The sequence below is a fragment of the Oryza glaberrima genome, chromosome 5 (assembly GCF_000147395.1).
Source record: "Oryza glaberrima chromosome 5, OglaRS2, whole genome shotgun sequence".
Lineage (NCBI taxonomy): Eukaryota > Viridiplantae > Streptophyta > Magnoliopsida > Poales > Poaceae > Oryza > Oryza glaberrima.
This window is the reverse complement of record NC_068330.1, coordinates 15,030,630-15,057,470: the sequence shown is the minus strand read 5'-3', so window position 1 is coordinate 15,057,470 and position 26,841 is coordinate 15,030,630. Positions and strand designations below refer to the sequence as shown.

At 40.5% G+C, this 26,841-nt stretch overlaps 1 protein-coding gene across 1 annotated transcript; it reads right to left on the bottom strand.

Annotated features, from left to right (window-relative positions):
• Window positions 1-48: 48 nt before the first annotated feature.
• On the bottom strand, window positions 49-25,594 carry LOC127773811 (beta-glucosidase 22). The gene is made up of 29 exons (XM_052299993.1): window positions 25,191-25,594; window positions 24,954-25,017; window positions 24,670-24,728; window positions 23,963-24,038; window positions 23,772-23,843; window positions 22,758-22,845; window positions 22,403-22,658; window positions 21,943-22,058; window positions 21,577-21,797; window positions 21,361-21,389; window positions 21,096-21,198; window positions 20,687-20,783; window positions 20,419-20,585; window positions 20,092-20,123; window positions 9,322-9,343; window positions 8,633-8,644; window positions 5,885-5,974; window positions 4,926-4,984; window positions 4,366-4,441; window positions 4,181-4,252; window positions 3,468-3,555; window positions 3,105-3,360; window positions 2,115-2,213; window positions 1,853-1,881; window positions 1,434-1,654; window positions 1,133-1,161; window positions 876-978; window positions 417-510; window positions 49-298 (listed from the first exon to the last, which is right to left on the bottom strand). Exons 1-29 carry the CDS (start codon window positions 25,392-25,394, stop codon window positions 64-66), a joined length of 3,069 nt encoding a protein of 1,022 aa, XP_052155953.1. The 5' UTR covers window positions 25,395-25,594; the 3' UTR covers window positions 49-63.
• Window positions 25,595-26,841: the final 1,247 nt, after the last annotated feature.

Below are 26,841 nucleotides of genomic sequence, written 5' to 3'. Positions count from 1 at the left end.
AAGAGAGTTTTTTTTTTAAATAAGAGAAAGATAACAACTGAATATCATGCACTGCTGACAAGCTCACTGATAATAAGCGTGTTCATGTTCATCGGGACTAATCATTTTTTCTATGTTTATTCCAATTTCACTCCTCAAGAACTTGGAGTACCACTGAGCAGAGAGCTTTGGCTGCCTTGGCAAACTGGGGTCCTCAAAATCGACATGGTGCAGGCCGAATGGCGAATGATATCCTGCGAACAGCTCGAACACATCCAGGAATGACCACACAAAGTAACCCTTCACATTGGCTCCATTCCTGCATCAGCATATGCACAAACACCCATATATATGTTCAGATAAAATCCAGTGTTCTTTTAAAATTTTTTGAAAAGATAAACACCATGTATCAAGTTTCTGAAAGGAACATAACTTACCTTAGTGCAGCTAATGTGCCGCCCATGTAGCTACTCAAGTACTCCACTCTTTCGGTGTCATTCAGTGAATCCTCCTTATCGAACTGCCCGAAACCTAAAATTTGGTAAATAGATAAACATTGTTTTTAGAAGATAATTTAAATCAGTAAAGACGCCAATGAAATCACAGTTTTACATTATAAATGGAGATTTCTTTACTGACTATATATTCTTTCTAAAATGTAAAACTGGTTATAAATGTAAAAGATTGGTGTTTCAGTTCCTGCAGAATTTAAATTCTTTAGAAATATTTCAGCATAGATTTTTCTCAAATCAAGAGAGCTTCCAATACAAACTTTACAGTGCAAGCACCATATACTTTTGAATTACTGTAATGCACATTTAATCAAATAACGATATGTCGCTGTTGAAGAACACCATTGGGCTGTACATGGATAGATATTGAGTTTGAGAACTTGCCATTTTCTTGAACATAAACAGGAATGCCCTCGTACGTGTCTTTGAGGTATTCGAGCATACATTGCAGCCCCTTCGGATCGCTTAGGGTCTTGGAAGGGGCATACTGTACCAAAAACGCAAAAAAAATGAAATGAGAATATTTAGTACCTCTGCAGAAGGGAAAAAAGAAACATTCATGAAATTTGTCTCCATTGAATAATTCATATATGTATATATTTAGTTTGACAACTGAAAGCATGAAAAAAAGGATCAAATACCTTTTCGCTCGGTGTATCATTCCTTGAAACTGAAACACAAAAAGTCAAACGAGTAGTTAGAATAGATAATAATCATATTGTGTCATGTGTACTGTGTACTACTTCCTAGAGTGTTTTTAAATAATGGAAGTATATAACACTACTATTTACTTGTGAAAAAGGGGTCATGTCTCTCGATTCATAAGTCTCAGATTCTCATAGGTGTAATATGGCATACATGGTAAACCAGCTTTCACCGTAAACTTAAAACTTATTCCCTCCATCTCAAAGTGAACTTAATTTGGGACGGAGATAGTAGTACCTCTGAAGTGTGCAGCCATATCAGCATTATAATCCCGAAGGCCTGCCTTTTCGCGGTTCGATCCATCGCTAACATACAACGATTTGTAATGGTTTATACCAATGAAATCGGCACTCCCACGGATCAACTCAGATTGTTCTTTTGTGAAGGATGGAATCCGGGAACCGGCTTGCTTCTTCATGATTTCAGGGTAGTCTCCATACACCAAGGGGTCCAGTATCCTAATCAGGAATGGTCAATTTCAAGTCTCCTCATCATCTCATTGCATATAATCCCCCCCCCCAAAAAAAAAAATCTCATTGCATATATAACTTTTGTATGAAAAATCTCATCGTATATATAATTGTATATGGTCAATTTTTCTTTTTAAAAAATTTTAAGAAGTAAAAGAAAGTAAAAGAAACGGATCACTCACCAACCAATCGTGAAGTCCAATTCGGATCCTCTGCTGTGGAGGAGAAAATTAAGAGGTAGTTACAGTGCCCGGTATTAGGAGTACTGTGAAGCGTCTGATAGAAGATGCATGGATCAGATGAGATGCTACAGTAAATCTGCTACAGCACTAACCAGCGGTGCTACAGTACATTCATCCCTGTGCTACAGTAAATCGCGACTGTGTGCTGTGCATTAGAACACTGTTCCCTCACATATTACTGTAGCTACAGTGACCCTCTGTATTACTGCAGAGGATCCGAATCCGTCAATGTCTGCACAGCTGCGGGAGAGCGGATAGGGCCAGAAGCTGTAGATGTTCGTGCCAACGACGCCCTTCTGCTTAGCCTGCAATCGTTGACGCATGTTGGTAACAATAGAGCAATCTGCACAGATCTTTTCGAGCTATCTTTCAGTTCTGAAAATCCGAACAGAGTTCAGCTGTGCGTTCAGGTCTTCAAATTCCCTAAATTTTAAGTAGCAAAAAGTCCAAATATCCTCCTAAATTTTGGATAGAAGTTCATGTAATCATGAGCTTTAAAATCGGACATACAACCTCTTAAACTTTACATACCGTTCATATTACCTTTTAACGCGGTTTTAGATAGTGGTTTTGCATATTTGGGATCTTAAACTAGTGGCTTTAAATAACTAATATAATATATGTATCGTTAATTGCAGGTTGTCAATTTATACAGTGATGTCATACTATTGTTACGCTGGTACTTTTCTTCTAAATACGAGCAAACAAGAGGTAAAAGAAAAGATTTAAGTGAAAATTTTAACATATGTGCAATGCGTATGTTACATGATAAAAACTCAGCCAACTTAGATGCAAATTAAATAAAAACGACTTTGTAAAACCAACTTAGAGGGCATTGAATGGTATTGTAAACTTTAAAAGTTGAATGTCCAATTTAAAACTTCGGGATGCTAGATAGATTTTCAATCAAAATTTAGGAGGGTTATTTGGACGTTTTTCTTTCAGGTATAGCGGTAGGATGTGTTTCAGGCAAGTGATATCTAAATTTATAAATTTAGTAAAATGAATGCTCAGATTTGGCAAAAAAAAAATAGCTGTTCAAAATTTAGCATTTTGAAAAGTTGGTTTAAATTCAGTAGAAATTTATTCAAATTTCAAAATTTTTCCATCGTAAGTTCCAAAATTCAGAAAATTTCGGTCCCCCATGAATGTTCTTAATTACATTCCGAAATGTTTTTGCTCACTCGTTCACTCACCCGGTACTTGTCCCTGTACAGACTGACAGCGGAGGCATGAGCCAAGATGGAGTTGTGTGCGGCGACGTACGGCTCCACGGTGGAGTCGCCGGCGGCGCAGCTGGTCCCGAACGGCGGCGAGCAGCGGCACGGCGGGATGACGCCGCTGTCGTAGGCGGCGATGGACAGCACGTTGGGCTCGCCCACGGTGGTCCAGTGCCTCACCCGGTCGCCGAACTCCCTGAAGCACACGTCCGCATACGCCGTGAAATCCTCACTGCACAATTTTTTCCCCCCAAGTTATTGCAGTTTCAGAGCCTCAGCTCCATCAGAGCTGGGTGGTGATCATCATCAAGGTTGATCAAAGATCGAAGTGTATCTTACATGATCCTTGGGCTGAGCCAGCCATTGTACTCATCTTGAAGAGCTTGAGGGAAATCGAGGTGGTAGAGAGTCACATGTATCTCAATCCCTATAGAACAATCACAAATTTCTCCTTTCTTAGGGATTGCGCAAAAGATTTGTGCACCTTAGAGTTTAGCAGGAAACCACCAAGAATGGATTGAGTGATATATAAATATACGATATTATTCTATCGAACTTTTGAAACTTTTTCTATCAACAATTCTCGAAATATTAAGATTGAAAAAAAATAAAAGTTGTATGCGTAGATTTTTCTTTATAAGCACTTTAGAATATTATAATTTTGTTACAAATTATTCTTATATTCTAATAGAAAAATAGATGTCAAAGTTACATACTAAAGACCCAATAAAATCAACAAAGTCTATATTTAAATATGGAGCTATTACAATGTTTCACTAACAGCTTTAAAAAAACTTCAGGGGCACCATACTTTCTGAAGAAAATTGGGGAGATAATTTGAATTAAAAAATAATTTTTGAGCATACTATTCCGTTGTTAATTTATATGAACTGAAACAATTATATATGGTAAAGATATGTTGAAGAAAAATCAAGTAAACCAGAAAATTCTGTTTTTTTCTCTTATGATCATAAACAGAGGGACTTAAATCCTAAAATCCAGTCTGATATCACAAAAATCCTAGAAATACAGCACTATCTGTTCAGAGTTACCCCTTTTGACTAGCTCATCTATCAGGTCATTGTAGTACTCGAGTCCTTTAGGATTGATGGGTCCTCTTCCTCCTGTGTGATCATAGAAACCATAGATTAAAAGTTAAAATTACTTAACAGTAAGGGCCAGACGAATTTTTTTGCAAGTTCCCCAAGTTAATTGCGGTTAGTATATATTTTCTTACTCGGAATAAGCCTAGACCAAGAGATGGAGAACCTGTAGGCCTCCAATCCAGTATCACTCATCAACTTAACATCCTCCTGAAAAATTCAGATATATACTTCCAATTAGTATATATTTTGATTAGTACTGCTTGGCAAAATTTATTTCAAGCATACGATTCAGTTGTTACTTCTGGCTGGTCTCCATCTTTTTAAATGTGCGTTAAGGATATGTGAATGTGTTGTAGGCGCTTTGTGTGGGTTTAATGTTAAAAACAAATACGCGAGCCATTATCTTATTGAAAAAGAAAGAGTCGATTGATATCCATATCCAATACTGCTAGGTAACTACGCATATGATTGGGTCAGAGAATTCATCAAATCCCAGAACAAACACACGGCATTTAAAATTACAAACTACTCCTTCCGTCTTAAAGTATATTGTTCTAGTATTGAATTAGACATAATCAACCCCTCTATCCAGATTTACCCATGCCAACCAAATTAAAACCTAACAACATTTTGAGCTTATCGATTGTGCATCAATGTGATGTGCTGTACACTGTGCATGCCTTCTGCCTACCTTGTATTTGTGGTATCCGGCGGCAGCCCGATCACCAGTGCTATTGTCCGCCATCCTCCCTGCAAATATCACAACCAGATGGTCCGAAAATCTCAAAGATCAATGTAGCACACTCCCTATGATTCCAAATAGAGGAGGTTTTAGGCTTGTACATAACAATTAAGAAAATTGACTCAAATTATAGTTGCCCTAAATTTTAACTAATAGGAAATGTAAACCATTGGCTTGTGCGAGGAGAAGCATTTATTTGAGAAGGGTAAACATGAAAGAAAATATGATAAAAAAATAACTAAAAGTTCTAAAACTACATAGGGAACCTTTGAAATGGAGGATTGACAAAGGATTTTGGAGGATTCAATTTTCTTAGGATCCTGTAGGCCACTTTGATTCATATATATGAAGAAAGTATGAAATTTTACATAGAATTGCATTCCTACAATCAATTCCATATGAAAATAAGTAAGAGAACAAAACTCTTGAAAACTTTACTTTGGCTTAATTCTTTCTTTGATACTTCGATGCCTTCGTTTTTTCTATTCTCATGTTTTTCATATCTTATGTTTCAAAGTGACCTCATGCTCAAAACGACTTTGAGGAGCTACAATTACCTTTATGTTTGGGACCATAGAAAATATAAACTTTCTGTTGGACACATATATGAATTTTCTTGATCATGTAACTTACTCTCCCATCCCATAAAAGACAGACCTATTACGGGATACGACACATTTTAATAGAGTCTATCATTTGTATTACTAACATGTGTCACATGCCATATTAGATTTGTTTTTTTATGGGAGAGAAGAGTAGAGATTAGTAGCTAGGTAGCTTGATCATATATGCATGGATGCAGGTCCTCTGCAGTACTGCATGCGGATCTCAATTGTATATGCATTCGCTACATGAACTTACAAGTAGTGATTTAATTAGTAATAATGGATGAAATTAAGATCGATTACCTGAATGAGTAAAAGTGTCCCAGATGCTTGGGGTCCTTCCGTCTTCACCGGTAGCCCCCTCATACTGTAATAAAAAAAAGGAAGCAAAAACTACATACATTTATGCACAGCTAATTAAGAACCAAGGCTCCAAGCAATAAAAACTTTTTTTTTTTACAAAAACTCAATGGTTGACTGATCCAAAGTCATGTACAATTAAAACGATGAGTATATCCGCGGTCTCAGAAAATCAATTAATGGCATATATAGTTATACACTACATACAGTCCGTCTAAATCCTGGATTGGGATTCGGTGACATTGCGCCGGTGACATTCCCCGTGACATTGAGTCACTGACGTGTGGGACCCATGTGGATCCAGACACATGTGGGTCCCACATATCAGTGACTCAATGTCACGGGGGAATGTTATTGAATCTGCGTCCCTAAATCCTATATATATATGTAAATATATCATATATGAAAATTAATTAAGCTTCGTCATGTTAATGTGTATACTCCCTAATTAACATACCTGGTTGGTACGCAGATGTGCCGGCGCCGAAGACGAAGTCCCCGGGGAAATCCTGCCTCGTGAAGTTGAGAGCTGCCTCCGTCGTCGCCTCGCCGGTGACGAGCAAGAGAAGCAGCAGCAGCAGCAGGAGAGAGACGAGCGAGGAGGTGCAGGCAGCCATGGCAAAGGTATAGTATTAATTACCTCCTCTCACTGGTGGAGAAACTATCTTTCGTCGGTCGGCCGATTTCCACAATAGTCCCGGATGTAATAAAAACCGGGGCTAAAGATGATCTTTAGTCCCGGTTTAAAAGGGTAACGGGCATAAAGATCATCTTTAGTCCCGGTTCAAATGCTGTCAGGGCATGTCAGGCCCCCCCCAGAATCTAGCAACTGGGGCTAAAGATCCTGGTGATCTACCAACCGGGACTAAAGTCCCACCCCTATATATATGTCTTCTTCCTCCTCCAGCTGTCCGAGCAAGCTTCAAAATTTCTTCAAAAAAGAGGGGAGGTCATGCCAAAATTTCTATTGAATTTATTTTGGTGATTACATACAAATCGGAGGTGCCTAAAAGGTTTGCAACTTCATCCTCCAATGTTTTTTTTGTCATACTACATTTGCACCTATGTTTTGCACACTTTTTTTGTCTCCAAAATTTAGTTGTAAGTTGATAAGAGAGAAAATGTGTGTGGGGAAGAAAGAATATATAGAAATTTAGTTCATTTGCTAAACAAGGTTTTATAAAATAGTTGAGAAGGAAAACTCTAGTGAAAGTTAATCTTAAATAATAGAAAACAAACTAAAATGAAAATTAAAAGAAGTAAAACACATTAAAATTAGTTTAAAACTTTACAAATAGTTTTTAAGAATTATTTGGTGTAATATTTTATGATTTTTGTATGAATAAAGATATCTTATAATTATTATATGACTGTCATTATTGTAAGAATAATTATTTGTGTACGGTTTTTTTGACTCATATAGATGGATCGGCAATGGATGTACGCTGACCGGCAGTCCAAAGAGTTTATTGACGGCGTGCACTATTTTTTGAGAGTGGCCGAAGCTAACAGGCAAAGGGGTTTTATTTGTTGTCCATGCAATAAGTGTAAGAATCAGAAGGAGTATTCTGCATTCAGGACTATTCATTTCCACTTGTTTGAGTCGGGGTTCAAGCCAAGCTATAATTGTTGGACATCCCACGGAGAGCAAGGTGTTGAAATGGAAGAAGATGAAGTGGAAGACGACAATATTCCGGACTTTGCTCAGTATGTTGGATTTGAAGAAAATCAAACGGGCGAGGAGGAAATAGCTGCTGATGGTAACGACGTTGCGGATGATCTTGGTCAGATGTTGCAGGATGCAGGGAGGACTGCGAAAGTGAAAAGGAAGCCCATAAATTGGACAAGATGTTGGAGGAACACAGAACTTCGTTGTACCCAGGTTGTGAGCAGGGGCACAAAAAGTTGGATACCACTCTGGAGTTCTTGCAATGGAAGGCAAAAAATGGGGTTAGTGACAAGGCATTTGGCCATTTATTGAAACTCGTCAAGAACATTCTTCCGGGGGGAACAAATTGCCCGAGACAACGTACGAGGCTAAGAAGATAGTCTGCCCGTTAGGACTGGAAGTTCATAAGATTCACGCATGTCCGAACGATTGTATCCTATATCGCGGTGAGGAGTATGAGAACCTAGAAGCATGCCCTATTTGCAAAGCACTACGATACAAGATTAGACGAGACGATCCAGGAGAAGTTGACGGGCAGCTAACAAAGAAGAGAATTCCTGTTAAGGTGATGTGGTATTTCCCTATAATACCACGGCTAAGGCGTTTGTTTAGGAACAAGGGGAATGCTAGAATGTTGCGATGGCACGCTGAAGAGCGTCAACAGGACGGGATGCTGAGACACTCCACCGATGGTTCGCAGTGGCGAAACATCGACAGAAAATTTAAAGAATTTGGAAAGGACGCACGAAACATACGGTTGGTTTGAGTACGGATGGCATGAATCCTTTTGGAGAGATGAGCAGCGGCCATAGCACTTGGCCCGTTACGATGTGTATCTACAACCTCCCCCCTGGCTATGCATGAAGAGGAAGTACATAATGATGCCGATTATTATTCAAGGCCCCAAGCAACCTGGTAACGACATCGATGTGTACCTAAGACCACTGGTCGAAGATTTTAAACAGTTGTGGAAGAAGGAAGGTGTCCCCGTGTGGGACGAGGACAAACAGGAGGAGTTTAACCTACGAGCGCTGCTGTTCGTAACCATCAACGATTGGCCTGCACTTAGCAACCTATCCGGACAGTCCAACAAGGGGTACAAGGCTTGCAGTCACTATATGGATGAAACAGAAAGTACGTATCTTAAGCACTGTAGGAAGGTTGTATAAATGGGTCATCGTCGATTCCTTGCAGCAAACCACCCGGTACGGAAGAAAGGCAAGCACTTCGAACATAAGGCCGACCACCGTACGAAGCCTAAACATCGCAACGGGAAAACAGTGTTTGCTATGGTTAAAGATCTTAAAGTAGTGTTCGGAAAGGGGCCTGGAAGCCAGCCTATAGAGAGCGAAGATGGTCACGCGGCGATGTGGAAAAAGAACTCTATATTTTGGGAGTTACCATATTGGGAATTCTTGGACGTACGCCACGCAATCGACGTGATGCACCTCACTAAGAACCTTTGCGTAAACCTTCTTGGCTTCCTAGGTGTATACGGAAAGTCGAAAGATACACTGGAAGCACGTAATGATCTGAAGCATATGGAACAACGCGGCGACCTTCACCCGGAACCAAAGGAGAAAGGAAGCCATTACTTGAGTCCAGCCAGCTACACTCTTAGCAAGGCAGAGAAGGAAAGTATGTTTGAATGCTTGGAGAGCATAAAGGTACCGTCTGGATACTCCACGAATATCAAGCGAATAATAAGCACGAAGGAGAAGAAGTTCACAAACCTAAAGTCTCATGACTGTCACATGTTGATGACACAACTGCTACCAGTTGTAATAAGCCCTTCAGAATGAAGTGGTGCAATGTCTCGTCAGTTTTGAGTTGATATTTCCACCTTCATTTTTCAATATAATGACGCATCTGCTTTGTCACCTTGTGAAAGAGATCCGTATTCTTGGGCCTGTGTACCTACACAACATGTTTCCTTTCGAGAGGTACATGGGCGTTCTGAAGAAGTATATTCGTAACCGTGCTCGTCCAGAGGCAAGCATCGCCAAGGGTTATGGAACAGAGGAGGTCATCGAATTTTGCGTAGAATTTATCGAAGACCTTCGCCCAATCGGGGTACCTGAATCACGCCATGAAGGGAGACTACGGGGAAAGGGAACTCTCGGAAGGAAAGCAATAGTGACGGTAGACAACAATTTATTCCGTAAAACCCATTTCACTGTTCTGCAACACTCTTCATTGGTAGCTCCTTACATCGAGGAGCACTTGGCTCTAGTTCGCACCAGGAACATCGGTAAGTCCGATGCATGGATTACACGGCATCACATTGATACTTTCCCCGCGTGGCTACGACAACATCTCATGGGTAACGAGTCGATCAACCAACAACTTGCCTTCCTGGCGAGGGGACCGTCTGGGTCGATCGCGACATTCCAGGGATATGAGATCAATGGGTACACATTCTACACGAGAGCCCAAGACATGAAGAGCACGAACCAAAACAGCGATGTTCGTGTCGATGCCATGGGACACGATGGAACAACTGCCACGTATTACGGTGCCATCGAGGATATATGGGAACTTGACTATGGTCCTCTCAAGGTTCCTCTGTTCCGGTGCCAATGGGTTAGGTTGACTGGTGGAGGCATAATGATTGATGACAGTGGTATGACAACTGTTGACCTTAACAAGGTTGGATACTCGGACGAACCTTTTGTCCTTGCTAATGATGTAACGCAAGTCTTTTTCGTGAAGGACATGTCTAGCAAAGGAAAGAAGGGCAGAGGGCCTGACGAGCCTAAGCATCAAGTGGTTCTTCCAGGCAAAAGAAAAATCGTCAGAGTTGAGGACAAGACTGACGAGGATTACGATCAGTTGGATGGGCAACCCCCTTTCACGGTGACGATTGACCCTAGCATCCTCCTATCAAATGAAGACACCCCTTACTCACGCAGCGATCATAAGGAGGGAACAATAGTGAGGAGAAAGTACGTGCGGTCAACCGTCACCGCCGATGTAATGCCATAATTATTGTGTACACGATGTAAACTATTTTGGATGTATTGATTATCCATATAAATCAATTGATGTATGGCATAATTTACTATCATTCATATGCTACATTTAATTGACTATCATTCATATGCTAATTATAATTAACTAGAGAATTTTTAAAAGTATTAAATCATTCATGTGGCATTTACAGATGTTAATTAGAGTTTTTCACAATTTAATTTACTATCTTTCATATGCTACTTATATATGACTATTCGAATTTTTAAAAGGTTTAAATCATGCATGTGGCATTTACATATGTTAATTAGAGTTTTTAACATTTAATTTAATATAATTCCTACGCTAAGTATATATGATGATTACAATTTTTATTAATTTTAAATCATGCAGTATGTACATACATATCTTAATTAGAGTTTTTACCAATTTAATAATATCATTCATATGCTAAGTATATATGATTATTGGAATTTTTATTAATTTTAAGTCATATATTTGCTTATTACGATTTATCCACTTAATTTATTACAGACAAAAATAATTTTTTGAAGTAATTGCCATTAATCTTTGTACTTTAAATAATGTTAATGCATTAACTTCTATTTTAGAAACACATATGTAAGCGAAAATAATATGCAGTGCTATAATCTTTAGTCCCGGTTCTTAACCCTAACCGGGTTTAAAAAGAATTTGGAAATAGCGGGAAAAGATCTTTACTCTCGGTTGATGAGAACAACCGGGACTAATCAACCGAGAGTAAAGATCCGGGGGTATATATTTTCCCGGTGCGCCCTCGTCTTCTCCACCAACACTTAACGTTTTCGGCCGATTGATCTCTCTCGGCCTCTCTCCTTCGCCGCCACTGCCTAGGGCAAATCCCCGCGCCGACGCCACCGTATCTCGCCGTCGTCTCGAGCTCGTCGTCCTCGCCGCCGCCTCCGCCTCCTCCGTCGCCGCCGCATCTCTGGGGTGAGAGCTGCCGCCGCCTCTCTCTTCATTGATCTCCGATCTCGATCTCTCTCTCCGTCGCGCCGCCCGCCACGAGACGCCGCGCCACGCCGACGCCGCGCCACGCCGCCGCCGGCACGCCACGCTGCCGCCTTCGCCGCTGCGCGCGCAATGCCGCCGCCGCCTTCGCCGCCGTGCAACGCCGCCGCCGCATGCAACGCCATGCCGTCGCCACGCCGCCGCGCCAAGCGCCGGCCCGATGCCGCCACATCGCCGTTAACGAACACGTGAACGAGAACGAACACGTCAACGTACGTTGCTGCGAGAACGTGAACGAGAACGAGAACGATCGAACGAACGAGAGCGAGAACGAACACGTCAACGTACGTTGCCGCGAGAACGTGAATGAGAATGAGCGAACGAACGTGAACGAGCTAGGGAACGTGAACGAGCGAACGAACGTGAACGAACGTGAACGTGAAATGCATTATATATATGTTACACGGCATTTATCCTAATGCATATTTTTTGTATCTTGCAGAAAAGACGTGCTGTCGGAGTCGTCCCTCAAGCCGGAGTGGAAGAGCTAGCCCTAGAAGGAATTCGTGCAGGCAAGTGACGTAATAATATAAATGATTGTTATATTTGTAATGCAATTAAGAATATTAGACTTGTAATTAGACTTAGCATATAAGATTGTGTAGTGTTCTAATATTATTTGAGTTTTAATATAAGATTATTTTATTGCAAATTAGAGTAAGTATGTAATTATTGACTACGGAATTGGTGCGACTCCTAGCAATTGACTATTGTAGTCTTAATTAGACTTAGCATATACGCACGAAACACTTAGCATACATGACTATTTTAGTCTTAGCATGTAATATTATTTGAGTTTTAATATAAGATTATTTTATTTGTAATTAGACTTACTATATAATTATTGACTACGGAATTGGTGCGACTCCTAGCAATTGACAATTTTAGTCTTAATTAGACTTAGCATATACGACAGTTACAGTTAGCATACATGACTCTTTCAGTCTTAGCATGTAATATTATTTGAGTTTTAATATAAGATTACTTTATTTGTAATTAGACTTAGTATGTAATTATTGACTACGGAATTGGTGCGACTCCTAGCAATTGACTATTGTAGTCTTAATTAGACTTAGCATATACGCACGAAACACTTAGCATATAAATGACTATTTTAGTCTTAGCATGTAATATTATTTGAGTTTTAATATAAGATTATTTTATTTGTAATTAGACTTAGTATATAATTATTTACTAGCTAGGGTTGTATAATATACGTCACCTAGACTTAGCTTATATCACGATTTGTAATTAGACTTAGCACGTAAGTTGTGTAGGGTTCTAATGTACGACATTTACACTTAGCATACATGACTTAGATTGTTAAAACATAAATGTCTCGTGACTTAGCAGATGTTTCTTGTATCAACAAATAGCTGACCGCGATGAGGAACAGATATTGTACGATACAATCGCGGAGGGAAGCAGCCAGTACTGGAATGAAGAAGAGGGGAACGAGGATCCAAACTAGTACTTGAATGAGGAAGGGAACGTGGAGAGGGATGCGGAGGAGAACCAGCAGGGGCACGTGGAAAGGGATGTGGAGGGGAACCAGGAGGAGGAGGCTAGTGGTAGTCAACCCTCCATTGGACAGAAGAGGACATGCGGGCAACGAGGTGCAGCGAAGAAGCTTGAGGGTCGGCACATCATAACAGAAGTGGAAGAAGATGGACGTCCTAGTGCCCCGGCGGAAGCCGCCAAGAACTATGTACGTCACAGCGGTTGGGTTGTGCGGGATAACGTGCCTGTCAGTACGTTGTACTGGCGAAGAACAAGGGCACGTGGAGATCATGAGAGCTTTGTCCCAGATTCGGAGAAAGAGATGCTGTGGACCACAATGCTCGAGACATTCACCCTTCCTGCGGGTACAGAGGACAAAGTGAAAAGGTGGACTCTGAAGAAAATGGCAGAACAGTTTCAGAGCTTCAAGGGAGATCTGTACCAGAAGTATATCCTGAAGGGGCAGACACCGAACTTCGACACATTCCCAAAGCTAAGGGATCACTGGAACGAGTTCGTTGCATATAAGACAGGTGAATAAGGGCAGGCGATGATGGAAAGAAACAAAGAAAATGCCGCCAAGAAGAAGTACCATCACCACTTGGGGTCAGGAGGCTATAGCGTCGCGATGCCGAAGTAGGAGGAGATGGAGGCTAGCTTGATTGAGAGGGGTATCGAACCGGCAACCGCCAATTGGCCGGAACGTTCGAAGTTCTGGTACTATGCTCACGGTGGAACGCTCAACCCAGCTGATGGCTCATTGGTCTTCGGCGATCAGATACGAGAGGCTGCGGGACGACTAACAGATGCAGTGGAAGCCTCCTCTCAGGGCACGTTCCGACCGGACAGAGATAGGGACGAGCTGACTCGCCCTGCAGACTCCAGAGCATCCAGGACGAACACGAGGGAAAGGGGTGATTCCTTGGAAGATTGGTTTCAAGGAGGACATCCACACGTACAGGAGTTGGATGAGGAGCAAGAGAGATACCGAGGCGAAGATTGCAGATCTAGAGTTCCGGGTATCGAGCTACGAACTCAGCATGCAAGAGGAGGTGGCAAGGAAGGTTGATGAACGCATGGCCGCACATCGGTCCCATGATCCCCAGCCGACCATTCCTCCTGCAATGGTGAGCCCGTCAGGAAACCGTAGCAGCTGTGCCTCAACGGGGCAGGTAGGATCACAGAGCATGCACGCCATGCAAACACAGGACGAATCGACCTGTCCCGTTGATGACATCACTCAGCGGACACCATGTGAGCTGCATATTCCTTACAAGAACTTATCAATAAAGGTAAGCTCGTAGTTTATATATTTTAGATTTAGCCATTCCGCTAGTTGCTGCTTATATATGTTGATTACTAATAAATAATCTCTCACAACATGAAGGTGGCGTCGGGCATGGCCATCCCAACGGACCCTTCAGGTACTTACCACTGCAAGCCGATTCCAGCAGGATACTCGAAGGTCGAAGTTGAGTTGGTCGAAGGCGCGTACGAGGACCTCGAGCTGGATTACTCTGGAGGAGACGGTGAGACGCATCTACGAGACACAAGCCATGCCATTATTCTATGGCGCAGGCGGTACATCATCCTCCCTGGGCGACAAGCGGCGTCTCGTGCACCATCTCCTCTGGCTCCGCCATCTCCTCCTCAGGATCCTGCACCGTCTCCTCCTCATGCTCCGCCAGCATCGTCTCCACCTCAGGCTCTAGCACCGGCTCCTCCTCAGGATCCTGCACCGACTCCTCCTCGGGCTCCTACACCTACTCCTCCGCAAGCTCTTCTTCCGGCACCTTCAAAGTCAAGGGCCCCCCTAGCTCCACCGCCTGCCCACACAAGGGCAACGAAGAAGGCGAAAGTTGACGCCGCCAAGAACAAGGACCCGGGGTACGATTGCACGCAAGAGGAGCTTGACGCTTACGTTGCATCAGAAGTCAAGAGACAATTCAAGCCTCGAAGTCCATAAAAGAAGATTCCTATAGACCCCAGTGTCAGGAACTTCTTCAGGGGTATGTCTGCACCTGTCAAGGAGGCCATCAAGCTATCGGACTATGAGCGAACGCTGAAGAAAGCATCTTCTGGAAAGTCCAAACCAGTCCCTCAGCTTGGAGAGCAACCAAACCAGGAGATCGAGCCGTTGGTGACCGGGGAAGACATGACGATAGAAGAATTTATTATTGACACCGGTCTAACTACGGATCAATTGCTAGGAATTGAACCAATAGAAAAGGCGGAATTGAAATACATGTATGAACTCGGTAAACCGCTTGTCAAGCCCGAGCTGGTGCAGTCCCTACCCACACAAATGTACAAGTTCCATCAGCTGTACATGGAGATGAGTGCCACCGGTAGAGAGATGATCGGAGCGAGGATCAGGGACCCGGACTTCTTGCATGGAGATGATATTCTCTGGATCAATTTTAAGGGAATCTACGAAGTATACCAGCTGGACGCCCTCGACGTCTCTATTATGAGTTGCTGGATTTTGTAAGTATATCGTTCAGTTATATTTCTTAATTACTACGTCTCCTTTAATTAATTAGGTCCTTGTATATAAGTAAACTATATAAAATAAAATACTCCCTTTTATCGTTGTAGAATGGAGATTCAAAGGGCCCGACGGCGGAGGGTTTTCGATACTGGATTCATCGACCCTCGGAGAGTAAACGTCGCAATGCTCGACCAATATCCACAAGAAACAGAGGACAATCTCATCCATCTCCTGAAGGCGCAGCATTACAAGACGTTCATACTGTTGCCGTACAACACAGAGTTAGTTTAATTTTACTGTTTTCCTACATACCAAATTTTATTCCCGTACGAACTTGCTAAGTGTTTCATATGTAATGCATCCCACGCACATTGCAGATTCCACTGGGTGCTTTTACTCTTCGACCTGTCGGCCTGCACTGTCAACGTATATGACTCAATGGATAAAAAAGAGTCTACGTTTGACAAGGTTTTCGAACTTATAGATAGGTACTGGCATGAGTTCCTCTGTTAATTAAGAAATTCTTGTTATGTTAATTATTTCTACTACGAATCATATCTTTAAACTCCATGTAGGGCTTGGTATCGGTTCCGTCATTTGGTCCGCGGCAACTGGAGAGAAAGACTTAGGCGGAGGTTCAAATTTCCTGTGAGTACACATGCTCTACATTTATATTTCTCCGATTCAAATTAATACATACAAGTGTATATTAATTAGATCTCACGCCGTTAATTTGTCATTTATTTGTAGTGCGCAAAGCAAAAGCAGGGAACTAACTTGTGCGGCTACTACGTGTGCGAGTATTGCCACTGCCTTGCAGACCAAATCATCATCACAAGAGAGCTCGATGTACGTACAAATAAATTCAAAATTTTATTACGTAACGATTTCTTGTTTAATTACTAATCAATTTCATACATTCATATAGTTTATTTGCATGAGGGATAACCTGACCACACACAAGGAATTTATTGCGGCGGTTCAAGAACAACTCATGGGATTCATCAACGAAGAAATCCTTGATTCCAAGGGTGAATTCTACTACGACGGAAACACAATTCACCGGTCCTTAGCTTCTGAGCTAGCAGCGAGTACTACTACTACGTCGAAATCGTAGCTAGCTAGGACATATAATGGATTGTAATTAATACATGACTACATATGTTTCTATATGCATGTGTACACATTTTCTATAATGTAAATATATTTTGGTCATATACACACACATATGCATTTGCATAACATATATATGTATAAATACATATATATTATTATGCATGTACATATGTACTGAACCATATATATATATATATATATATGTATTGAAACATATATATGCATGGTTTATATAACCATGCAGCAACAGGGCCATGAAAAAAAAAAAGGTCAGCTCGATCTTTAGTCCCGGATTGGTACTCCCGGTTTGAAAACTGGGACTAAATGGGGTTACAAACCGGGACTACAAAGGGTTTCTCCACTAGTGTCTTCTCTCTTGAACGATCACTAGCTATATAAGCTAGAATTAATATATATGAGAAGTCTCAGATTACATATAAGAAGACCTTTTTCGTGGTCCGTCATTAACTAATACAGTGTATTCATCATGAACTAAAACATATACTGTATAGTCTAGGACGAAGATGATGTCGTCGGTCGGCAGCAAATGGGTAATTAAATATATAAGAACGGGTTTGTTTGCTGATAAATTGCTTTTCTCACGTCTGCGTTGACAACTAACGCATATTAATTAATTGGGGCGACCAGCGCACGGTATTACCGTCGAACAGTATACCCACGCCGGGACATGATGAATCATGTCACATGATACCCAGCCACCGGTTTTGATTCTTTTATGTGCCTGACGTGATAAATAGGTACAGTATCAAGTATGGTACATATGTTTGCTAAATCTGATATCGAAGTATTCGGCATGTTTTACCTCTATATCGCCCGTAGCCTTCCTCCATATAAGGACTTTTACGATAGCCTATATTGTGAGTTTTCTAATGCATGTACTATCATCAGTGACGGATAAAAAGAAATAGCAAGAGGGTCTAAACAACCTAGAACAAAATTACACAGCTCCCTCTTCCACCTACATATGGCAAAAGAATCTCTGTGGGGTGCTTTGTGGGGGCTCCCATGATCCTCACGCTAGTAGTGGAGGCTCGAGCCCCGCCACTCCCATACTGGATCCGCCCCTAATTATCATGAATGGATACAATTTAGACAATTGATTTGTAAGTTTTTTAGAGCACGTAGGAGATTTGCATATCATTTCATTAAGATAGAGAAGAAAATGGATACGATGTTAGAAAATGACTCGGACACTTATAAGTTCTACTACCAGTAATAACAATTATATCCTTTAATTCTACTACTACAAGTAAGTTGAGGTGACAATATAAATAGATGGTGACATGGTCTATTGAATGAGAAAAATACAAAAAGCCTGGATTGATTCTACTATTTTAGAGACCACCGTCAAAATTGGTATATTTAATAGAAGAAACTTAATACCTTTTCTTTAAAAATCTAATGTTATTTTAGAGAACTATAGGTTATCTGGTTGAGTATATTATTCTTTTTTTTAAAAAAAAATGGTTCTCTAATTTTTCTTGTCAAGACAAAAGAACAAGAAAAAAAATTCATTTTACTCAATTCAATGGATCACTTAATCCTCTAAACTATATGTTTTGGCTCATTTTACCCCCTAAAACTATTGATAACGCTTCACTTTATTCCTTACTAAATTTCTCTTTTTTTATTCTTTATACAAGTTGTATTTTGAGCTGGAATTTTTTAGAGCTATAGCTGGCACCATTATCAAAGTTCAAAAAATAAATTTGTTTTTATTATGACTGTTTGATTGAACTTTACAATTTTGATGTTTAAATCAGTATTAAGTGCTTTCAACCTACATAAACAGGCGATAGATTGGTATTGCCGAGAGCACTATTTTAACTAGAGTTAGTCATCCTCCTGAAGCTAGCAACCTGCCCTTCCACATCGGCAATTTGTGCACCACTTTGTCCACAAGCGGCTGCAGTTGTGCTTTGCTCAACTTATAGGGCGAAAGGGATAACCCCAGGTACTTGATTAGAAATTGCTCCGCTCGACAACCCAGAGCAATGGCCGCCTAGCCAATTTGATCATCCGTGCATCCAATTGGGATGATCGAGCTTTTCTGAAAGTTGGCATGTAGGCCATAGCTTCACCGAAGATCTTGAGAATCTGTGAGACTGCCTCAGTATTGGAGTTGAATGGCTGAATGAAACATATCACGTCATCTGAATACAATGAGATCCGATAGCCGAGACCTTGACAGGTGAAGGGATGAAGAAGTCCCTCCTTTTCCGCCGTCCTGAATAGGCCATTTAGAGCCTCCATGGCGAGGATGAAGAGAACGGCGATAACGGGTCACCCTGGCGCAATCCTCTTCTATGCAGAACGCCATCACACAGGTTGCCATTCACAATTATTTTAAATGAGGAGGATCTCAGAATCATCATGATCCAGCTTCTCCAATGGTGGCCAAAGCCTATGTGTGTCAGGATTTCCAGGAGGAAAGGCTAGGATACCATATCAAAGGCTTGAGCAATATCCACTTTGAGAAGCAACGCTTCTAGCAGCCCTAAAACACTTAGCAGCCAATTGCACGAGGCGGAAATTGTCATGGATGCTACGTCCTGAGAGGAATGTGCTCTGATTAGGGCTCACCAAAACAGATATCTCCTTTTTGAACTGCCCAGCTAGCAACTTGGAGAAGAGTTTGGCAAAACTGTGAATCAAGCTAATTGGGCGAAAATCCTTAACCTGAATTGCGTCATTGCTCCTTGTAATGAAAGTGATGAGAGCATTATTTTGTGTGTATGGGAGTTGTAGTTTCGAGTTTGCGTGAGTGCTTAGTGTTGACTTCGTGAAGATTTGTGAGCAATTGTTTCATCCCTAAGAGATCCTTGCATCATCTATTACTCTTGGAGTTGAGGACTCCTAGACGATTAGGTGTCACTCTTGAGCCAACAATTCACTTGTGGTTGGTCGGGAGAAGTTTGTGAAGATTGGATCTCACATCCAAAAGGAATTGTGCAACCTCTAGAGCAAAGGGTAAGCAAAGATTCTGCTCTTTGTGAGTGCTTCTCAACGGAAACTAGAATCCCCTCAAGGATTTGAAATTCGGGAACACCTCATCTTGCAAAAACCTCGGTGAAATCCCTCTCCCCTCCTATAGCTTTGCTTGTTTATGCCGCTACTGGTTTAGTTGTTGTTTGTGTTTGTTCCACATTCTTGTGAGTAGCTAGATCTAACATTTCTTGAGCTGTGCGCTTACTCTATTATTTTCAAAATTTCCAAAAAGCTTTGCTTCCGCATTTACTTAAATTTAAAATTAGCATATGCCCCCCTCCCCCCCCCCCCCCCCCCCCCCAAGGCCTAAGTGACTCTTTCAGTGAGCCATGCATCGTCGTCTACCGTTCTACTAGCTTTGGCAAATTTCCGATTTTCTCTATTCAGCTGTAATGAGCCATGACAATAAGAACATGACTGTCTACAAATGAGGAGAATATAACTCATCAGTAAACACCTAACTGTGAGTAATGACTAATTATATAAGAATCCTATGAAAGAAATGTTCCACAAACGAAAGAAGAATAGAAAGGTAGTAAAAAACACTATGATAGTGTTTTCTTCATCCCCTACAGCTGAACATCATGCACTCCCGATAAGCTCATTGATCAGCATGTTCATGTTCATGTTCATCGGGACTAATCGTGCTTTCGATGTTTATCCCAATTTCACCCCTCAAGAACTTGGAGTACCAGTGAGCAGAGAGCTTCGGCTGCCTTGGCAAATTGGGGTCCTCAAAATCAACATAATGCAGGCCGAATGGCGAATGGTATCCTGCTAACAGCTCAAATACATCAAGAAATGACCACACAAAGTAACCCTTCACATTGGCTCCATTCCTGCAATGACCATATGAACAAAAAAAAAATCCATTTTTCTTGTTAAAAGTTCAGACAAAGTCACCAATATTTATCATGTAACCGAAAGGAACAGCACTTGCCTTAGTGCAGCTAGAGTGCTTCCCATGTAGCTACTCAAGTAGTCCACTCTATCTGTGTCATTGAGTGAATCGTCGTCCTTACCGAAATGCCCGAAACCTAAAATATGGTAAATAGATGAACAAAAAAAAAATAGATCGGTAAAGACGTCAATGACATTACAGTTTTACATGACACATAGAAATTTATTTTTTTAAAAGAATAGGTGAAAGACTCACTGTTTCAGCTCCCACAGAATTTACATTCTTTAAAAAAAAAACTATGCATAAATTTTCCTTGCAAATCAAGAGAACTTCCACAAAATTTGCAAGGCAAGCACCATGTACTTTTGAAATATTGTAATGCGCATAGTCACATAATGAAGAACACCATTGGGCTATATATGGATAGATATTGAGTTTGAAAACTTGCCATTTTCTTGAATATAAACAGGAATGCCCTGGTATGTGTCTCTGAGGTATTCGAGCATACATTGCAGCCCCTTCGGATCTCTTGGGAGCCTAGTAGGGACAAACTGTACCCAAAAGGCAAAAGTTGAAATGAAAATGTTTAGTACCTCTGCTGAAGGGAAAAAAAACATTCATGGGATTTTTCTCCATTGAATAACTGATATTTAGTTTGATTTCAAATACAAAATACCCAAATTGAGTGAAAGTAGGGGAAAAGGTTAAGATACCTGACCACTCGGCGTATCGTTCCTCGAAACTGAAACACAGGAAATCAAACCACAATTACAATTGGTAATCAAATTGTGTTATATTCACTACGAACTTCCTAGAGCTAGCATGTGTAACACTTCTATTTTTCGTTTTTAGAGTCTCATCATCAATGTGATACTGAGGATTTGCCACATTGCATGAACTTGATTTCTTCACATCAAAACTGAACTTACTTCTGAAGGTTGCTGCCATATCAGCACTGTAGTCTCGAGGGCCCACCGTTTCGCCATTCGATGCATCGCTGATGTACACCGACGTGTAATGATTTATTCCAATGAAATCAGCACTCCCACGGATCAGCTCAGATTGTTCTTCGGTGAAGGATGGAATCCTGGAACCAGCCTTCTTCTTCATGATTTCAGGGTAGTCCCCATAAACCAAGGGGTCCAGTATCCTAAGCAAGAATTAATAAGCATATATAGGTCTCCTCATCATCTTATCTAATTTGATAATTTCATTGCATGCATAATTGTTGTATGATTAACCAACAAATTTAGTATCTTGAAAAAGGAATGGAGAAGGAAAAAAGGATCACTCACCAACCGACCATGAAATCCAAGGCTCTCTGAGTTGCTGCTATGTCTGCAGAGCTGGAGGAGAAAGGGTAGTTCCAGAAGCTGTAGATGTTCATGCCAACGAATCCCTTCTGTGTAGCCTGCAAATGTCCATGCATGTTGGTGACCAAGAGATCAATCTGCAATTCTGTACGGCCCATTTATGCCTTTCTGACCATTGATCAAACCTATATTTCGGTTCTGAAATCTGAACAGAATCCTTCGCACGTTCGCGAAAAAAAAAAATCTGAACAGAGTTCAGCTAAGCGTTCAGGATGGGGCTCACTCACTCAGCGTTCACAATCTCAGAATGCAAATTCAGAATTCTCCGAAAGCAAGAAATTGAAATTGAAACAGATTTGCACCGAATTTGAGCCATTCATTTTTTTTTTTTTGCTGAATTCAAACGAAAATAGGAACTTATTACTGTACTTGACTGACTCACCTGGTACTTGTCCCTGTACAGCCTAGTAACCGAGGCATGAGCCAAGATGGAGTTGTGGGCGACGACGTACGGCTCCACGGTGGAGTTGCCGGCGGTGCAGTTGGCCCCGAACGGTGGCGAGCAGCGGCACGGCGGGAAGGCGCCGCTGTCGTAGGCGGCGATGGACAGCACGTTGGGCTCGTCCATGGTGGTCCAGTGCCTCACCCGGTCGCCGAACTCCCTGAAGCACACGTCCGCGTACGCCGTGAAATCGTCACTGCAAAAAATTTTCAGATGGAATTTCAGATGGCAGCTTCTTGAAGAAGAAGAATGGTTTCTTTCAGGAGGAGCAGTGATGAGATATCAAGTGTCTTACATGACCCTTGGGCTGAGCCAGCCATGGTACTCATCTTCAAGAATTTGAGGGAAATCCAGGTGGTAGAGAGTCACATGTATCTCAATCCCTGCAGAACAATCGGAAATTCAGAAATTATTTGTGTTGCAATGTTGCATTGAGGCTGGATTTGTTAATATTTCCAGTTCAACCACAATTAGCTTTTCACAATTTTTTTACAGGTGTATTTAAATTTCTAAAAATTCGAACGAAAATTAGTCAGATGATTGTAGTATTTTAAAATATGTCTAGATTTCAGGTGACTGAAATCATTTTACTTGGATGAAAGATTAACAATTCAATGGTTTTCATCACTCGCTTATTACTTATTTAAACAAAAAACCTTCTTTTTAAATAAAAGGTTAAACAATAAATTCTTATAGCCTAAGCATGAAAATTGGGGAAAAAAATGTACAATACAGATAAACAAAACTGCGGATATAATGAACTTAAATGGCACATTTCATAGTCCTGCAATTTTTAGGCTGTGCAATTTTAATTAGGTGACTCAAAATTTACAAATTTTAGGTGGCTTAAATCTAGCAAATACTATTTTTATATTTAACTGTTGACACTTTAACTTGATATTTAGAAAAGCTATGTAAGTATCATTTATTTTGTAACATGTTTTATCATTAATGTGTTTTAAGCATGACTTTTTTATGTTTGTACTCAATTTTTGAATAAGACGACTTGTCAATTTTCAAAATTTAACAACGTCACATATTTAAAAATGAAGGGAGAATATCTTTTGAAAATGATGGAAAATTAGATTCAGTAAAGAATCTCCTTAGTATTTTTGTCGTTAATACATATGTAGAGAAACAATCATATATATCAGAAACACGATTTCTTTGAGAATACTTTAAGGAGTAAAAGGGAAAAAAGATTATTCCTCTCTCATTTTTCTTTATTGTGATGTAACTGCAGCGAGTGAAATTGGAGAAAAATTCCTACATATTTCAGATTAAAACTACAAATCATGATGGAAATTACCCCGTTCGACTAGCTCATCTATCAGGCTATTGTAGTACTCGAGCCCCTTCGGATTGACGGGTCCTCTTCCTCCTGTGTTGATCATAGAAATTGGATCAAGATTAGAACGACTTATGAGGGACACATGTTCTGCAAGGATATGATAATTAAGTTCCCCAAGTCAATTGTGATTAGTAAAACATTTTTCTTACTTGGAATAAGCCTAGACCAAGAAATGGAGAACCGGTATGCCTCCAGGCTAGTATCACTCACCAACTTGACGTCCTCCTGAAAAATGCAGATACTTCCAATTAACTTGGCATCATTTTCCGGCCACAAATTCAAGAAACAATTCAAGGAACGTTGGAACAATGAAATATCTGCTGCGAAAATTGCAAAAAAAAAAGCAATTAAAATATTTGATTTTTCTTTTCCCATCCTCATGACCTTTTTAATTATCATTCTAATCCAACTTGAAATTGGATTCAAACTACCACGTAGCTTAATTCCTAATTAGGGTTTTAGGTTGATATTCCCATTTGCCAGAAGTATTAATTGAACTACACTTAATTAAATTATACTTTTTTCTTTGATAACAAGAACAATAATTTCAACACTTAACTAGCTGGAAATTAAACTCTGCACTAGAAAAGAAAAGGAGAATCACGTATATATGAGCCATTATATTTTTTTAAAAAAAAGACCGATGAGAAAAAAAAGGCACGTTGTTTCCGATTCATCGATCAAAACCGCTAGCTTAGAAACTGGAAAAGGACAGGTAATTAAATAGGCGCCAGAATTCAACGAAATCCCAAAGGAACGAACAAATGAACAAGTGGCATTACAATATCGTCCAACCATATGTTATAGTGAACAATTACGACCATCCAAAAAGACCTAAAAAAAAAACTGTTCGTACCTTGTATTTGTGGTAGCCGCCGGCGCCCATGTCGCCGGTGCTCTTGTCCGGCATCTTCCCTGCAAATTAATTAACCCATCATGCATGCACAGCCAAATAAATCAGATCAGAAAACAATAATCATCTAATAATAATAAACATGTAAACTGTGTACTTAACTAAGAGTCGGCTAGCTAGCTAGCTAGCTTGATCATGTGTATATGTAGTACTATATATTTTGCAAGTACTAAGTACGATTGTGTGAAGGAATTATATGTGTGATTAATGAAACAATTATACATCACCTGCATGAGTGAAAGTGTCCCAGATGCTTGGGCTCCTTCCATCTTCATCGGTAGCCCCCTCATACTGTAACAAAAATCCCCCCCCCAAAAAAAAGGAAAAGAAACCATTAACACCCGTGGTTTTAATTTTTCTTTTAACTTGTCTAGTACTAACTATTCATATACACAGTAATTAGACCATGCATATATGTGAAAATAAGCAAAGCATCAGCTGGTTCTTCCAATTAAAAAGCTAACCTGGTATGCCGACGTGCCGGCGCCGAAGACGAACTCCCCGGGGAAATCCTGCCTTGTGAAGTTGAGAGCTCTCGCCGCCGCCGTCGCCGCCGCCGCCGCCGCCGCCGCCGCCTCGCCTGACCGCCATGGCGCCGCGGCGAGGAGCAGGAGGAGGAGGAGGAGAGAGAAGCTGGAGCAGGTAGAGGTAGAAGAGGAGACGGCCATGGTGAGGTAGTAGCTAGAGAGAGAGCCTCTCCTCCGTTTCTCTGGTTGTCTCTACTAGTACAGTTTAATTATATGTACTATAGTATCCGAAAGTTTAACGAACAGTGAAACGTTAGATGCAGAAATCCATAACTATATTTAAAATAAGACGAAGGGAGTATGTAAGCATATCTTCGGTATTTCTCGCTAGTGAGAGCTGCCACACACATGCCAATTGCTTGCAGCTGCAGAGATAGCTATAAGCTCTCTAAGGTTAAGTAAGCCTCAGATTAGCAGGAGACTGGCCTTCTATTGTACTTTATCAATATTATTTAAGATCTCAAATGCAGTTTAGGATGAATATTAATTTAAACAGCAAATATATGGATATATCTAACCAGTAAACGACCTCGGACAGGAAGTCGTCGTCATCTATGATACGAGGACCTGGCTGCAGGCAGCTAGCCACCTGGCCCACGTCCAGATAATTTTTTTTTCTGTTTTATTCCCCTGATTAAGAGCGGTGTTTAATGTATGTTTGATATCTCTGACATACCACATTTTAAGTTAGGTGATTCATGTGGAGTTTTATCAAAAACTAATTAAATGGACGAAATACACGTACTCCGAATATTGAAAAATCAGTGTTGATAATCAACTCAAATTAGTTTATCTTACGAACTTGTTGGCCAAATTACCGATATATGTCAAGTGTTTATCTCAGGAACTCAAATTCAAATCTTACCTCAAGTTTTCTATGAAATTTCTAATTCTTAAAATAGGACTCAAATTTCATTGTGTGGTGATGAGCCTAGGTGGTGGGTGCATCCACCATCGGCTCTCTTCGTCCACAAAAATTGATGAGGAAAATATACTTTTTTTTAGCCCAGTACATTTAGGGAAGTCTATATGTCGGGCATCCACTTGTTTTTTCATGTCGTTCGAAGTGTCATTATGTTTTTTTAAATGATAAGTTTAATCAGTATATAATATATCACTCGACAAACATACAAGTTTAAATCCAACCTACACAAGTTTAAACAAGAATTTAACTATAAATAGTATATTCATGATCAAATTTGATATTTTTTTCTATTTGTAAAAGTTAAATTTAAAGTTGTATGTTTATAGAGCCATAATGCTGCATATTGATTAATCTTGCTAATTGTTTTAAAACAAATTTATAACTTTTTAAACGACATACTCAGAATGAGGGGATGTTCACTTGTGAGGTACAGGCAAAATCCACTCCAGTACATTTAGCTAATTCATAGTTAGTGTCATCAAAGATTAAGAGGCTTCCAGTAAATTTCTAAGAAGATCACTTCACCAAGAAAACTTCCCCACATATTTTGGCAGCATGCAGGCCAGCTTGTACTGTACCTAAGCTAGCTAGCTCTGTATAGGTAGCTTCTTTGACCATATCAAAACATGAACCTTCTCATTTGAACTAGTGGAGCCCGTACGT